At 45.7% G+C, this 15,956-nt stretch overlaps 1 protein-coding gene across 3 annotated transcripts in view; it reads right to left on the bottom strand.

Annotated features, from left to right (window-relative positions):
* LOC106603511 (active breakpoint cluster region-related protein) overlaps nt 1-7,144 on the bottom strand; it is a 233,406-nt gene extending 226,262 nt beyond the window's left edge. For all 3 annotated transcript variants that reach the window (XM_045717124.1, XM_045717125.1, XM_045717126.1), the window contains exon 1: nt 6,068-7,144. In XM_045717124.1, coding sequence (XP_045573080.1) covers nt 6,068-7,004 — 937 coding nt within the window. In that variant the 5' untranslated portion in view covers nt 7,005-7,144. The remainder of the gene's footprint in view (nt 1-6,067) is intronic.
* Nucleotides 7,145-15,956: the final 8,812 nt, after the last annotated feature.

Genomic DNA, 15,956 nt, shown 5'->3' with positions numbered 1-15,956 from the left:
GAAATCTAGGTTCCCAAAGAAATCCCATTGAAAAGAGACTGACCTCAAAAACAAAATCCTGGTTGGTTTGTCCTCGGGGTTTCGCCTGCCAAATAAGTTCAGTTATACTCACAGACATCATTCAAACATCATTCAAATCATGTGACTAAGCTAAATAAAAATCAACAATACTATGAAACAAAGATAAATGATATAAAGAATGGTAAAAAGCTTTAGAGCACCTTAAAATTCAGCTCCATCATTCATTGAATCAGATGGATCAGTTATCACAAAACCGACTGATATTGTCAACTACTTTGCTTATCTTGCCAATGGAAAAAGTAATTAAACTTAGGGATGACATGCCAGCAACAAACGTTGCCACTATACATCCAAGTATATCTGACCAAACTTTTGAATTCCATAAAGTCAGTGTGGAAGAGGTGAGGAAATTATTGTTGTCGATCAAAAATGACAATCCACCAGGGTCTAACATTCTGGATGGAAAATTACTGAGGATAATAGTGGATGATGTTGCCACTCCTATTTGCCAGATCTTCAATTTCAGCTTACTAGAAAAGTGTGTGCCCTCAGGCCTGGAGGGAAGCTAAAGTCATTCCGCTACCCAAGAATAGTAAAGCCCCGTTTCCTGGCTCAAATAGCCGACCAAACAGCCTGTTACCAACCCTTAGTAAACTTCTGGGGAAAATTGTGTTTGACCAGATACAATGCTATTTCACAGTAAACAAATTGACAGACTTTCAGCACGCTTATAGGCAAGGACACTCAACAAGCAGAGCACTTACATAAATGACTGATGATTGGCTGAGAGAAATGTATGATAAAAAGATTGTGGTGTGTCTTGTTAGACTTCAGTGCAGCTTTTGACATTATCATAGTCTGCTGCTGGAAAGACTTGTGTTATGGCTTTACACCCACTGCTATAATGTGGATAATGAGTTACTTGTCTAACAGAACACAGAGGGTGTTCTTTAATGGAAGCCTCAAACAACCCAGGTAGAATCAGGAATTCCCCAGGGTCTCTGTTTAGGCTCCTTGATTTTTTTCTATCTTTACTAACAACATGCCACTGGCTTTGAGTAAGGCCAGTGTGTCTATGTATGCAGATGACTCAACACTGTACGTCAGCTACTACAGCGACAAATGACAACACTTATAGAGCTGCAGTTAGTTTCGGAATGGGTAGCAAGGAATAAGTTAGTCCTAAAAATTGCCTTGGCAGCAGCTAATGGGGAGCCATAATAGATACAAATACAAAACATTATTGCACCATGACATACAGTCCATTCGGAAAGCATTCAGACCCCTTCACTTTTTCCACATTTTGTTATATGTTACAGCCTTATAATAAAATGTATTAAATCAATTGTTCCTCAATCCATACAATACCCCATAATAACTAAGCGAAAACAGGTTTTTAGAAATGTTTGCAAATGTATTAAAAATAAACTGAAATACCTTATTTACATAAGTATTCAGACCCTTTGCTATAAGACTCAAAACTGAGCTCAGGTGCATCCTGTTTCCATTGATTTGGAAAGGCACACACCTATCTATATAAAGGACCCACAGTTGACAACGGATGTCAGAGCAAAAACCAAGCCATGAGGTCAAAGGAATTGTCCGTAGAGCTCAGAGAGAGGATTGTGTCGAGGCACAGATCTGGGGAAGGGTACCAAAACATTTCTGCAGCATTGAAGGTCCCCAAGAACACAGTGGCCTCCATCATTCTTAAAATTTGAAGAAGTTTGGAACCACATAGACACTTCCTTGAGCTGGCCACTCAGCCAAACTGAACAATCGGGGTAGAAGGGCTTTGGACAGGGAGGTGACCAAGAACTCAATGGTCACTCTAACAGAGCACCAGAGTTCCTCTGTAGAGATGAGAGAACCTTCCAAAAGGACAACGACCCTAAACACACAGGCAAGACAAAGCAGGAGAGGCTTCGGGACAAGTCTCTAAATGTCCTTGAGTGGCACAGCCTGAGCCCGGACTTTAACCCGATCGAACATCTCTGGAGAGGCCTAAAAATAGCTGTGCAGCGACACTCCCCATCCAACCTGACAGAGCTTGAGAGGATCTGCAGAGAAGGATGTAAGAAACTCCAAATACAGGTGTGCCAACCTTGTAGCGTCATACCCAAGAAGACTGGAATCACTGCCAAAAGGTGCTTCAACAAATTATTGAGTAAAAGGTCTGAATACTTATAGTAGCAGTCAAAGGTTTGGACACACCGACTCATTCAAGGGGGTTTCTTTATTTTTACTATTTTCTACATTGTAGAATAATAGTGAAGACATCAAAACTATGAAATAACACATATGGAATCATGTAGTAACCAAAAAAGTGTTAAACAAATCAAAATCAATTTTAGATTCTTCAAAGTAGCCACCCTTTGTCTTGATGACAGCTTTGCACACTCTTGGCATTCTCTCAAACAGCTTCATGAGGTAGTCACCTGGAACGCATTTCAATTAAAAGGTGTGCATTGTTAAAAATGTAATTGTGGAATTCCTTTCCTTCTTAATGTGTTTGAGACAATCAGTTGTGTTGTGACAAGGTAGGGGTGGTATACAGAAGATATAACCCTATTTGGTGAAAGACCAAGTCCGTATTATGGCAAGAGCAGCGCAAATAAGGAAAGAGAAACAGTCCATCCGGAACATTTCAAGAACTTTGAATGTTTCTTCAAGTGCAGTCGCAAAAACTATCAAACACTATGATGAAACTGGCTCTCATGAGGACCGCCACAGGAAAGGAAGACCCAGAGTTACCTCTGCTGCAGAGGAGAAGTTCATTCGAGTTATCAGCCTCAGGAATCTGCAATTATCTGCACCTCAGATTGCAGCCCAAACCTTTTTTGGTACTACATGATTCCATGTGTGTTATTTCATAGTTTTGATGTCTTCTGAAATATAGAAAATAGTCCAAATAATGAAAAATCCTTGAATAAGTAGGTGTCCAAACTTTTGACTGGTACTGTATGTAAATGTAATATTTTTTATAATTTTGCATATTTTTATAAAAACCTGTTTTTGACTTGTCATTATGGGGTAGTGTGTAGATTAATGAGGGGGAAAAAATGTAATCAATTTTAGAATAATGCTATAACAAAAATGTGGAAAAGGTCCAGGGGTCTGACAACTTTCCGAATGCACTGCAAGTGCCTTTGAACGGGGTATGGTAGTAAGTGCCAGGCACACCAGTTTGAGTGTCAAGAAATGTTGGGTTTTTCACACGCAATAGTTTCCTGTGCGTATAAAGAATGGTCCATCACCCAAAGGACATCCAACCAACTTGACAACTGTGGGAAACATTGAAGTCAACATGGGCCAACATCCCTGTGGAACACTTTCGACATCTTGTAGAGTCCATGCCCCGACAAATTGAGGCTGTTCTGAGGATGTTCTGAAAGTGTTCCTAATGTTTTGTACACTCAAGATGCAGTACAAATTTGCAAACACTCATCTCTAACTGGCCAACCTTTATGCCTTCTTTTGGGAACACATTCAGTCTTTCACTTAGTGTACACAAAGACAGGCCTTGTGAGGTAACCTGCTCTCAGAATGACTCATTTGTAATTTTCTTTTAGAACTGTTTCCTGCTGAGCACACTCAACAACACAACTGACTCCAACAGCTCATTGAAGGAAAAGGTCTGCATCTGACACATTCCCGAGCCGTTTAACACCAACTGACATACCACAGAGAATATTGGGGGGCTGGCGACCACATTTAAAATACCCAATAGTGGGACATAATGATGACTTACTCTGTGGGACATTGTAGCATACATGAATAAAAACATTTGTCAGAACCCCAACTGTTGAGTTTTGGCCACATGAGTTAAATGTCCTAAAATGTCTGTTTTTGGTGTAAGAGTAACGTTATACTATGCCATTATATTTTGGTTATGATATGTAAAATACTAATTAATCATTGTGATCTTCCAAGACATTGATTCAGCTATGATCTAACTTCACTAAATGAGCAACATTGTAAGAAGTGGCGGAGTTAAGGTGCGTGCACTCCGGACTGAACCAAAGCAGACCTACCCAACTCTTCTTGCCTCTGCAAAATTTGACTAGGCAGAAACGAGAGACCACGTGTGGCCTTTTTATAAAAATCTGGTAATATTTGGCCAAGGAAACATTTCTGGTTGATCTCAGGGAATGTAAAATGTTAAGTAGAAGCAAATATGTTGAATGAGCAACTAATAAGCATGGAGAGCCTCAAGTTTGACGAAATGACCTCATATCTTTCAGTCTAACAGGCTGACCACACCGCTCGCATCGCAAAATACATTTTGAAATCTATATTATTCAATAATTGCACCCACACTGCTCCCGCACGTCAACGAGCACCTGCGTTGCCAAGGGCAAAAATTGAAGTCAGTTCTATTTGTGACGCAGATCGCGCTGCAAGTCCTGCCTCTCCCATCTCCTCATTGGTTTATAGAAGCAGGTACCCACGTGCCATCTCCTCATTGGTTATGCACACGTGGGTGACTGAAAGACGAACAAGGTCAGTGGCGGTAATGCACCTAATTTATGGAAGTTGCCAATCGCAATATAAAGTCAAGAGAAGAAAAGGCCTGGAAGGAGGAGAAATGACTAGAAACGATTCAGTTGACCATTTTTTGTGTGAATTAATTGGTGGAGTAGAGGACCTTGTGCATTTCAGGTAAAATAACAACTCAATGTTTATATCCCAGGACAAATTAGCTAGCAACAGCAAGCTAGCTAAACAGGACAAATTAGCTAGCAAGTGCAAGCAAGCTAGCTAAATTGCCATACATGTTTAATGCTTTTCGACCTGTCCCCAAATTAATATAATTGGTTCAGAGTTTGTTTTGATATTTTAACCTGCGTGTCATGATTGCGTTTGGTGTGGGGGGACATAATACAGTTATGCACGATGACGCACGCGCTCAGCCGGTTTGGGTTTCATTTCATACTGCCATTTACTTACTTTTGTAAACCATCATCAGAACACCACATTTCACAAAAAAATTAAACATGCTTTTTGTAAGTAGTTAGACCTACTGTCCTCTTCAAGTTTAGCTGGAGCAAAGATTATGGATATACTGACAAGATACATGTCTCTCCTCCCTAACAATGTAGCCCTCGCTACAGATAACACAGGACTAGTAATGGCCCGGTGCACTACTTTTGTGAAAAAAGTAAATGTTCTAACAAATATATTTTTGCCCTCGCTACAGACCGCTATATCGGTTGTAACAATTCCCTCAGCACCCCGACTTCCAGAGGCTAAGTGCTGATGTTGTCTGAGTGTCACAGGCATTTAGATTGTCATCGCTATGTGTAACCGATGTGAAATGGCTAGTAGTTAGCGGTGGTGCGCGCTAATAGCGTTTCAATCAGTGACGTCACTCGCTCTGAGACTTGAAGTAGGGTTTCCCCTTGCGTTGCAAGGGCCGTGGCTTTTGTGGTGCGATGGGTAACGATGCTTCGTGGGGTGTCAGTTGTTGATGTGTGCAAGGGTCCCTGGTTCGAGCCCGGGTTGGGGCGAAGAGAGGGACGGAACCTACACTGTTACATATGGCACTAGGTCATTAGTGTGAGGAGGAAGCTCTGCTCTCTCCACTGTCCCTAATGAGCCACTCATCCATTTCAAGTCCCACTCCTACATATTTCCTTAAATACATGTGCATCACAGAACTATATAGATACATGTGACACAGACGACAGCAGAGTGATGTGTGACAAATGTTTCCAAGACCTTTTCCTTCCTCTCACCTAGTCGTGTGTGAACTGTCATGTGTGAACTGTAAAACAGCTTCGATGTAGAATATGATTTTACCTGCCATTGTGGAACCTGATGGAAAGTATTTAACACCTTTTTCAACACTACACAGCCACGATCTCTTTCTCTTACAATGTTGCTGCCATACAGTGCAATACATCGATAGCATTCTCTCATCATTGTCTTATTGGTGCCCATGGCATTAAACAATGACTTTACAAATAGCTCTTTCCGGGTTTACATGCATGATAAAGGGCTGTGTAAACCTCAACTGATGTGGCCAAACAAATTGATATCTTACCTGAAGAGGAGTCTTCATGGTCGGAGCTCAAGTTGCCATCACTACGTCTGTCTGGAGTGCTGCGCCCGGACCCGCCGGTACGGGATGCCCTGAAGGGCGCAGGAATGCAGGAAGGAGACAACCTCCCATCATCACTGGAGTCGAAGTCCCTGCTGTGGCGCAAAGGGCGCAGGGAGTCCTGGTGGATGTTCGACCTCTGGCTGTCTCTGACGGTCGTTTTGGGGGTCACCAGGTTGCCCTTTAAGAAATTCTCATTGAGCTCCGCATCCTCGTATTCGTGGTCACTGGCCTCTATGCTGTTGCTGTCGGTCACGGAATTCAATTTCCCTATGCGGCCGATGCAGTTTCCATCCGCTTGAGAGAGCTCTGGTGAGATCGTATTCACATGTTTCTGGAAGCTGGACTTGCGCGGGGGCGCGGGGGGTATAGGTTTACCTGTCCTGCTACTGATCCTGATCGGCGGCTCTGGTTTGGTGCCTTTGTTGCCTGGCGTCTGCAGTTTCATGCTTCCATTCCCAAGAACTTTCATACTTTCACTGTCTAGCTTTTCGTTTGTCCTCAGCGATTTTCTTTCCGTTTCTGTCCTTGATAATAAAGGTTCAATATTCAAGTTTTCGTCTTTACCGTCTTCCCACATAACCTTGTCATAACTTTTCTTCTGTCGAGCAATGGTGGTCTGGAAATATATCACCTTGAATTTCTCCTCCAACAGCGCCTGCTGCAGCGTTTTGAGATTCGATTTACATTTCTCCAGCTCTGTCTCGACATCTTCCACCGAGGCTAAATCCATTTTAGGTGCTTCTCCGTCAGGAAATTCATTCTTCCAATGTTTTTCGAATTCATCTTGCTCCCACATTATCTCCCCTGCGAAGATCAGCGATTCGATGTAATCACCCTTGAGGAAATTATACTGTTTATATTGTTGTTTCTGTTGCATGTGGAACCTTTTCCTCTGCAAAAAATCCTACAAACTCATTCCAAACTTGACACTTGCGTCGTACTGGTGCACTACACACACTTGTTACATCTCCCACGCAAGCATATGATGGAACAGTGTTCCTTTCCCCAGATAAAAAAACTTTGGGCTTCCGGTATTCAGATAGGTTGTGACGTAAATCAATTAAATGCAACAGTCAAAGTGATGTTGTTGGGGCGTTCGTTTTTGGAGTGAGGGGATTCGATCTGGCCCGAGTTAACCCACAAAAGTGACGCAGCCTAGGCTAGTTTAAGCACGTGGAGTAATGAGTAGGATTCGGTGTTTTTATTTTTGTTATTTAACGAGGGAAGTTTTCCAGCTATGTATGGTGTTGTCACATGCAAAAGTGACTGCTTTTGATAAAAACGCGTTACCCGTCTTCCCAATTAAAATTATTTAGAAAATTCGAACATTTATTTTATGGAAAAGAGATGTTATGATTCTGGATGTTGCACCATGCTGCCTTTTTTTTTAGGATGGGCTCCTTCCTTCCCGTTCACGTCACCGGTCATAGAATGATCCACCGCGGCTCAGGTTAATAGAACTCCCTCATGGAATGGAGCAGATTGTTCAAGCATGAATTACCTATTCTGACAATTGGAAAACCCCTGTTGATGTGAATTTATAATCTTACATAATTATAATATTTTAGAATAGGATCTATGATTTGTTAGATTATATTAATGAATAATGTCCTCATGTGTCTGCTTCAGAGAGTGTATAATATTATCTTATTTAAACATTTGCATTGGTTCTTGTGTTAATCATACATGTCACCAGTCCATATAATAGAGGCATGTCTTTTTCTGTTTTAAGGCACATTCCATTGCTATCCTGCTGTCAACACCATTAGGAGGCCCAGTACACATTTTATATGTGTATCATGATGTCCAGGCCGAGCTATATTGGCTGCAGGGACAGCTATGACAGAATGGTTAAGAACTGTGTCTACTGTGGCAGACCAGGGGGTTTGGTCAAGACGTTTACACAAAACAGACAGACTTGTATTAGTTTAAAGGTGTTAATTTAAATCATAAAAAATTCTTGCTGTATCCTGTGGAGAACAAAACCAAGTGTAACAGTGTAGGTTCCGTCCCTCTCTTCGCCCCAACCTGGGCTCGAACCAGGGACCCTTGCACACATCAACAACTGACACCCACGAAGCATCGTTACCCATCGCGCCACAAAAGCCACGGCCCTTGCAACGCAAGGGGAACAACCACTTCAGGTCTCAGAGCGAGTGACGTCACTGATTGAAACGCTATTAGTGCGCACCACCGCTAAGTAACTAGCCATTTCACATCGGTTACACTAGCTCCCTCCATTATCTCTGGTACTGCACACAACTATATGGGAATAACCTCTCTTCCCCAGTCCCCACCCCCGTGTGCTGCCCTTCTGGCAGCTTTATGGGACTCGTCCAGCAGGTGAGCAATCATACCCTTGATTACTCACAAACCACTATCAGCCCCAAATAGTCCTGGCCAGAGAGCCCGTTGAGACCTGGCACATCCAGCAGAGGGAGCCATCGCCACGTGATGTAGACTCCATCTGTCACTAGGCCTCGATGAGTCTCCCCCCGGTATGCCAACCCCCCCCCCCCCCTTTTAGCTCTGTTGGCGAGGGGGCTGTTGTCACTGTGACGTATGTCTCCCTTCTCGATAGGGTATCCGCGTTCCCATGCTTCACCCCTGACCTGTGCACAACAGAAAAAGAGAAGCGTTGAAGGGACAAGAACCACCTGGTGACCGATTGTTTGTGTCCCTTCCCCTGGCTATCCAGACCAGGTGAGCATGGTCTGTGACCAGGGTGAAGTGGGTGCCCAACAGGTAATACTTGAGTGTCTAGCGCCCACTTCACCTGAGATACTCTTTCTCAACAATCAAGTCCTTTTTTCTCTTGGTATCAGCTTATGTGCACGATGGGGTGCTCCACCCCATCGTGTACCTGGGACAGGACGGCTCCTAGACCCGTGTCGCATGCGTCTGTCTGGACCAACATCGGTACCTGGAAATCGGGTGTTACGAGAATCCGATGGGAGCACAGCGCTTCCTTCAGGCATCTGAACACCGCTTCAATCCTGCCCATCCATTTCACTGTTTTTCGGAAGGCGGTTCCCGGTTAGATCTGTAAGTGGAAGGCTAGAGTCACGTACCGCGTGGACCTTCCTCTCCCTGGGCTTGACGTTCCCCCGTCCGATCAAATACCCCAGGAACTGCACCTCCTCGAACACTAGCTTGCATTTCTTGAGGTTTGCTGTCAACCCGGCTTCCCTGAGCGTATCCAGTACCGCCTTGACGCGCGTCAGGTAATCTTCCCAACCTTGGCTGTTGATGATGATATCATCCAAATAGGCTGCTGCGTACTGTTGGTGGGGTTGGAGGACTCGGCCCATCAGGCGCTGGAACGTGGGCGGGGCTCCGTGGAGTCCGAATGGGAGCACCTGGTACTGATATAAGCCGCCCGGTGTCGAAATAAATCACTGTCTTCTCCCGGGAGGAGGTTGCCAATGGTACCTGCCAATATTCTTTGGTCAGGTCGAGGGTGCTGATGTACCGAGCCTTTCCCAATCGGTCGATGAGCTCGGCATGGGGTAGGCGTCGAACATTCGATGTCATTCACACCCTGGAAGTCATTACAGATGGGCAGGCTACCGTCCGGTTTGGGCACCGACACAATGGGGCTGCACCATGCGCTGTGGGACTCTTCGATGACCCCAATCCTCAGCATAGCCTCCACTTCCTGCTTCATGGCCTTCCTTTGGACCTCGGGGATCCAGTATGGCCTCTGTCGTACCGTTTCCCCGGGCCAGGTGCAGACGTGGTGTTCAATAAGGGTCATGCAGCCCAGCTTCTCGGAGAACACCGCCGTGTTCCGATCAACGAGCTCCCGGAGCGTTTGCTTCTGGGCCAGATCAAGGTCCTCATTGCTCGGGACCACCACTGGTACTGTCGACGTTCCAGATTTTGACCACAACACGGCCAAGGCTGTCCTCTCGTGCCACCTCTTCAATGGGTTCACATAGTAAATCTGTTGGGGTTTCCGTCTCCCCGGCTACGCGGTAATTGACAGGTCCTAGCTTCTCTATCAGCTCGTATGGCCTATGCCATGTTGCCAGGAACTTACTTTCTGCCACGGGGATTAAGACCAGCACCTTGTCTCCCACTTGGAATTCTCTGGACTCGGTTCCCCGATTGTAAACCTGGGCTTGGGTGCTTTGGGCATTCCCTTACCACTGGCCATATGGGTGTCATCCGCTCCCTCATCGTCTCCATGTGCCCTACCATGCTGCGTAAGGGGGTTGGCTGGGCTTCCCACACGTCCTTGGCGAGGTCCAGTAGGCCACGTGGCCTCCTACCGTAGAGGAGTTCAAAAGGGGAAAACCCGGTAGATGACTAGGGCACTTCTCGGACCGAGAACATTAAGTGGGATAGTAGCTGTCCCAGTTTTTTCAGTCCTGCCTGATGACCTTCCGCTGCATTTGTTTGAGCATTTTATTCCAGGTGCACCCCCAACAGATGGGTGTGAGCCAGCTGAAGAACAGTTCCCACTTACTGTTGGGACAGCAACAGTACCTCTCAAAGTTACCCTGTGTGTGCGACACTTGATACAAAAGGTTATACTTGATTTGGAAATGGGGGTATCGCCAGTCACTCACCCTCGGAAGAAACTGGCCATCCACTGCAATAACTTGGGCTGCGGCGGCTTTCAATTTCGGATCCTCCCACTTGGCAGTCCCGAACTGTCCCCTCAGTTAGCCCATGGTGGGTATATCTGCTGGTCCCTCGAAACTGATAGGGGGAGGATGGGCTCCTCCTCCAGTTGTTCACCAGGGGGTTCGGGTTCTGGCGCCCCCTCGGACTCCCGACCTGTAGATACGGGATTGTCAACCGCTTGCTTCCGGGCCGCGGAGGCAATGGGTCCCGCCGGCTTGTACCTTTTTCCTCAGCTCGTGCCTCCAGTGCTGCGAACAATGGACAATCTCGTCCCACCAGGAGGGTTACCGGCAACTCCGTCACCTGGCAGCTCCCTTGTGGCGTGTATGGCATGTACGGTCAGATACCGCTTGGTGTCACTGTGGACACAGGAAATGGACATCTCCCCGCCACGTTCAGTCCCCTGGGCCAGCAGGCGTAACCACACTTCCAGAGTCCAATAGAGCTTCGGTGTCGTGTCCGTTGACTTTCACCGGGAACATGGGTGCCAGTGGCTCGTTGTGCGCCCAACAGGAGGTGACGTAGTTCACTGCGTGGCCCACCTCACCTATGCGGCTCGCTGATGGCATCGACTCCTCTCGAGCCAGGCAATTCCATGCAAGGTGCCCCCGGGTGCCACACTCAAAATGCCTCCTTTGGTCTCCATCTACCTGGGTGGTTGGTGGCGGGTCGGCCGCCTCTCCGCAGGTCTGCGGCCCTTTGGCTCCGCTACTGTTGGTTCGGGCTATACGGCGTTGGGGGTATCCTTCCGTCCCCTTAGACGGGTCCCCGACTCGGCCCAGCTCCCCTTCAGCAGGGCCTCTGTGTTCTGATGTGTCTCCACTGCTCCCAGGAGGTCCTCCAAGGTCTTGGACACTTGTAGACTCGCTGCCCTCTTCATATCATGGGGTAGCGCCCATAAGAAGCAATCCATGACCACTTTGTCTATGATGGAAAGGGTGGATGCATCGGTTAGGAGCCATGCCCTGGTGTTGTGCAGTAGGTCGTTCATCTAGGCTTGGAGGGAAGCATCGGCCATGAACCTCCAGTTGTGGACCAGTTGGGCCCGATGGGCCAGACTGTACCCGTAGCAGCTGAGTATCTCCCGTTTGAGACCGTCGTAGTTAGCCGCCTGTCGTTAAGGTCGCAATACACCTTTTGGGCCTTCCCAGACAGGAACGGGGCCAGCAGACTTGCCCGCATTGGACGTGGCCATCCTTCCCGTAGCGCTGTCCATTCAAACGTGCAGAGGTTTGTTTCAATGTCATCGTCCTCCATTAGCTTGATTAAAAACGGATTTTGATGCGATTCAGTAGGCGCTCCTTTTAGCTTCCTGATTTCCTCAACGAGGCGGACATTTTGTAGCCGCTGTTCCTCCGGTATTCGTTCCTGAACCGCTTGTTGGGCCCAGACAAACTGAGCTATCAACTCGTCCATGCTGATGCTGCGTAAACATCAACGCTGATCTGACCACATTATCAGAATGCTCGCATTCTCCACCACTTGTGGCAGACCAGGGGGTTTACACAGATCAGACACGGACAGAATTGTATTAGCTCGGTTTCAAGGATGTTTATTTCAATAATAATAATAATAATTTTAAAAAGAATAGGTCTTCTCCTGGAGACCTCCTCCGGTATACCGTCTTCTGGGCTCCGGGGTCTTGCTGTATCCTGTGGGGAACAAAACCGTGCACCCTCCGTTATCTCTGGTACTGCGCACGAATATACGGGAGTAACCTCTCATCCCCACCCCCGTGTGCTGTCCTTCTGGAAGCTTTATGGGACTCATCCAGCTGGTGAGCAATCAGCCCCTTGATTACTCACAACCCACAATCAGCCCCAATGAGTGCTGGCCGGAGTGCCCATTGAGACCTGGTACGTCCAGCAGAGGGAGCCGTTGCTGCATGATGTAGACTCCGTCTGTCACCAGGCCTCGACTAGTCTCTCCCTGCTGACCTGCGGAATGCCACACTACTGATACACATGCTCATACGATCCATTGGGGTAGGTTGCTTTCATTCTATAGGCCTAGAGATAGTGCGCTCAAGTCTACTGCTGTAGGCTAGTATACCGTTTATTATTATCATATGATAGAAATGATTTTAATGAAAATATACAGTTATACTCTACTGTAAAACATGGAGGAACTGGAAGCTGTTGTTTGCTGTATTTTTATGACTATCCAGTCCTTTTTGTCTGATTGGTGGATGGAGATATTTGACATTATACAGAGGAAGAGGCTCTGAGTGCGAGATGTTTATTAGACAAGTCAGTATCAGGACTAGAAGGAAACAGCCAGCACAACAGCAGGCATTACTGTCACACATACACACGTGCTCTCGCAAGCACACACACATAGGAACAGGACAGTATGCACTGAACACATATCAACCAGTTTTTCTACTATATGTCACCTGAGTGTTGGTTGCCTACATGCAAATGTTATGCAATTGTGCTTTGTTTATCTTATGACATTTTATGCAAATAAGAAATCATGGCACATTGCTGAATGTGCAATATTTTACCATTGCTTACTGGTTTATCAAATCATATTATTTATGAAAATAAATGTATCACAAAGACATATCACAGACAAACACAGTCCAAGAATGTTAATCTTGCGATATGAAAAATGTCTTCTTTCAAGAAGAGAAACCCAAAACTTGATTAGATTATCTCAAATCTGATACAAATGGCTGCATCCACCCAACTAAACACTTGAACACCAGCCAAGACATAAATTTCCAGTAAATCTGAGCTGTAATGTTATTCAATAAAAAACAGAACAATTATATCACTCATGAGAAAGGAGGGGGGATACATAACCAGCTGGTGGGTTTGAGTGTCCTTGCCCAGAACTGAAAAAGAATGATCTTAAAAGCTTAATTTTGCCCGTGGGAATCATAGATCACCAATCAATAGTTTGAGAGTTTGGTTGGATAACCATAATAATGAAAAGAGTAGGAGGGACCATAAATGGCTGAGATACTTTAAATAGGGAGACAATTAGACAAATCAGAGTGCTGCCTGGTGCTGGGTGAGGTAACATAACAGGAAATATGGGAACTTTCTGATAATGTGTACTACTGCTGGTATGTAGAAATACAGCAATCAGATATGCAGGGAAGTTAAAGCGCTTATCTATGAACTGGAGAGACTTCCTGCTTGTTGAGCTCAGTTAAAGTGACACATTGAAGACTATTTTGTTAGAATCGAGTGGTTGAAAAAGGTACAATTAATTAGATGATCTATTGACCACAAGACCAAGAGGCCTTTATTAATGCAATGATGTCAAGGTAACAATGGTTTGTTAAATAGAGACAATACCTCTCTCATCGTCACTCAATGCCTAGGTCTACCTCCACCGTAATTCACATCCTACCATACCCTTGTCTGTACATTATGCCTTCAATTTATTCTTCCGTGCCCAGAAACCTGTTCCTTTTACTCTCTGTTCCAAACGCACTAGATGACCATTTCTTATAGCCTTTAGCCGTACCCTGATCCTACTCCTCCTCTGTTCCTCTTGAGATGTAGAGGTTAATCCAGGCCCTGCAGTGCCTAGTTCCACTCCTATTCCCCAGGTGCATTTGTTGACTTCTGTAACCGTAAAAGCCTTGGTTTCATGCATGTTAACATTAGAAGCCTCCTCCCTAAATTTGTTTTATTCACTGCTTTAACACACTCTGCCAACCCGGATGTCCTAGCCGTGTCTGAATCTTGAACCCTGAATCCTGAACCCTGAAATTTTCCATCCCTAACTATAACATTTCCCGACAAGATAGAACTGCCAAAGGGGGCGGAATTCCAATCTACTGCAGAGAAAGCCTGCCGAGTTCTGTCATACTAGGTCTGTGCTCAAACAATTTGAGCTTCTACTTTTAAAAATCCAACTTTCCAGAAACAGGTCTCTCACCGTTGCCGCTTGCTATAGACCACCTTCTGCCCCCAGCTGTGCCCTGGACACCATATGTGAATTGATTGCCCCCCATCTATCGTTAGAGCTCGTACTGGGACATGCTTAACACCCCGGCCGTCCTACAATTTAAGCTAGATGTCCTCAATCTCACACAAATGATCAAGGAACCTACCAGGTACAACCCCAAATCTGTAAACACGGGCACCCTCAGAGATATCATCCTAACCAATCTGCCTTCCAAATACACCTCTGCTGTCTTCAACCAGGATCTCAGCGATCACTGGCTCATTGCCTGCGTCTGTAATGGGTCTGCGGTCAAACAACCACCCCTCATCACTGTCAAACGCTCCCTAAAACACTTCAGCAAGGAGGCCTTTCTAATCAACCTGGCCCGGGTATCCTGGAAGGATATTGACCTCATTCCGTTAGTAGAGGATGCCTGGTTATTCTTTAAAAGTGCTTTCCTCACAATCTTAAATAAGCATGCCCCATTCTAAAAATGTAGAACCAGGAAAAGATATAGCCCTTGGTTCACTCCAGACCTGACTGCCTTTGACCAGCACAAAAACATCCTGTGGCATACTGCATTAGCATCGAATAGCCTCCGAGATATGCAACTTTTCAGGGAAGTTAGGAACCAATATACACAGTTAGGAAAGCAAAGGCTACCTTTTTCAAACATAAATTTGCATCCTGTAGCACAAACTTCAAAAAGTTCTGGGACACTGTAAAGTCCATGGAGAATAAGAGCACCTCCTCCCAGTTGCCCACTGTACTGAGGCTAAGAAACACTGTCACCACCGATAAATACATGATAATTGAGAATTTCAATAATAATTTTTCTACGGCTGGCCATACTTTCCACCTGGCTCCCCCTACCCCGGTCAACAGCCCTGCACCCCCCACAGCAACTTGCCCAAGCCTCCCCCATTTCTCCTTCACCCAAATCCAGATAGCCGATGTTCTGAAAGAGCTGCAAAATCTGGACCCCTACAAATCAGCCGGGCTAGACAATCTGGACCCTCTCTTTCTAAAATGATCTGCCGCAATTGTTGCAACCCCTATTACTAGCCTGTTCAACTTCTCCTTCATATCGTCTGAGATCCCCAAAGATTGGAAAGCTGCCGCGGTCATCCCCCTCTTCAAAGGGGGAGACACTCTAAACCCAAACTGTTACAGACCTATATCTATCCTACCCTGCCTTTCTAAGGTCTTCGAAAACCAAGTTAACAAACAGATCACCAACCATTTCGAATCCCACGGTACCTTCTCTGCTAGGCAATCTGGTTTCCGAGCT

This window comes from Salmo salar, chromosome ssa04 (genome assembly GCF_905237065.1).
Source record: "Salmo salar chromosome ssa04, Ssal_v3.1, whole genome shotgun sequence".
Classification (NCBI taxonomy): domain Eukaryota; kingdom Metazoa; phylum Chordata; class Actinopteri; order Salmoniformes; family Salmonidae; genus Salmo; species Salmo salar.
The sequence above is the reverse complement of the archived record's forward strand: the minus strand, read 5'-3'. Positions and strand labels throughout refer to the sequence as shown.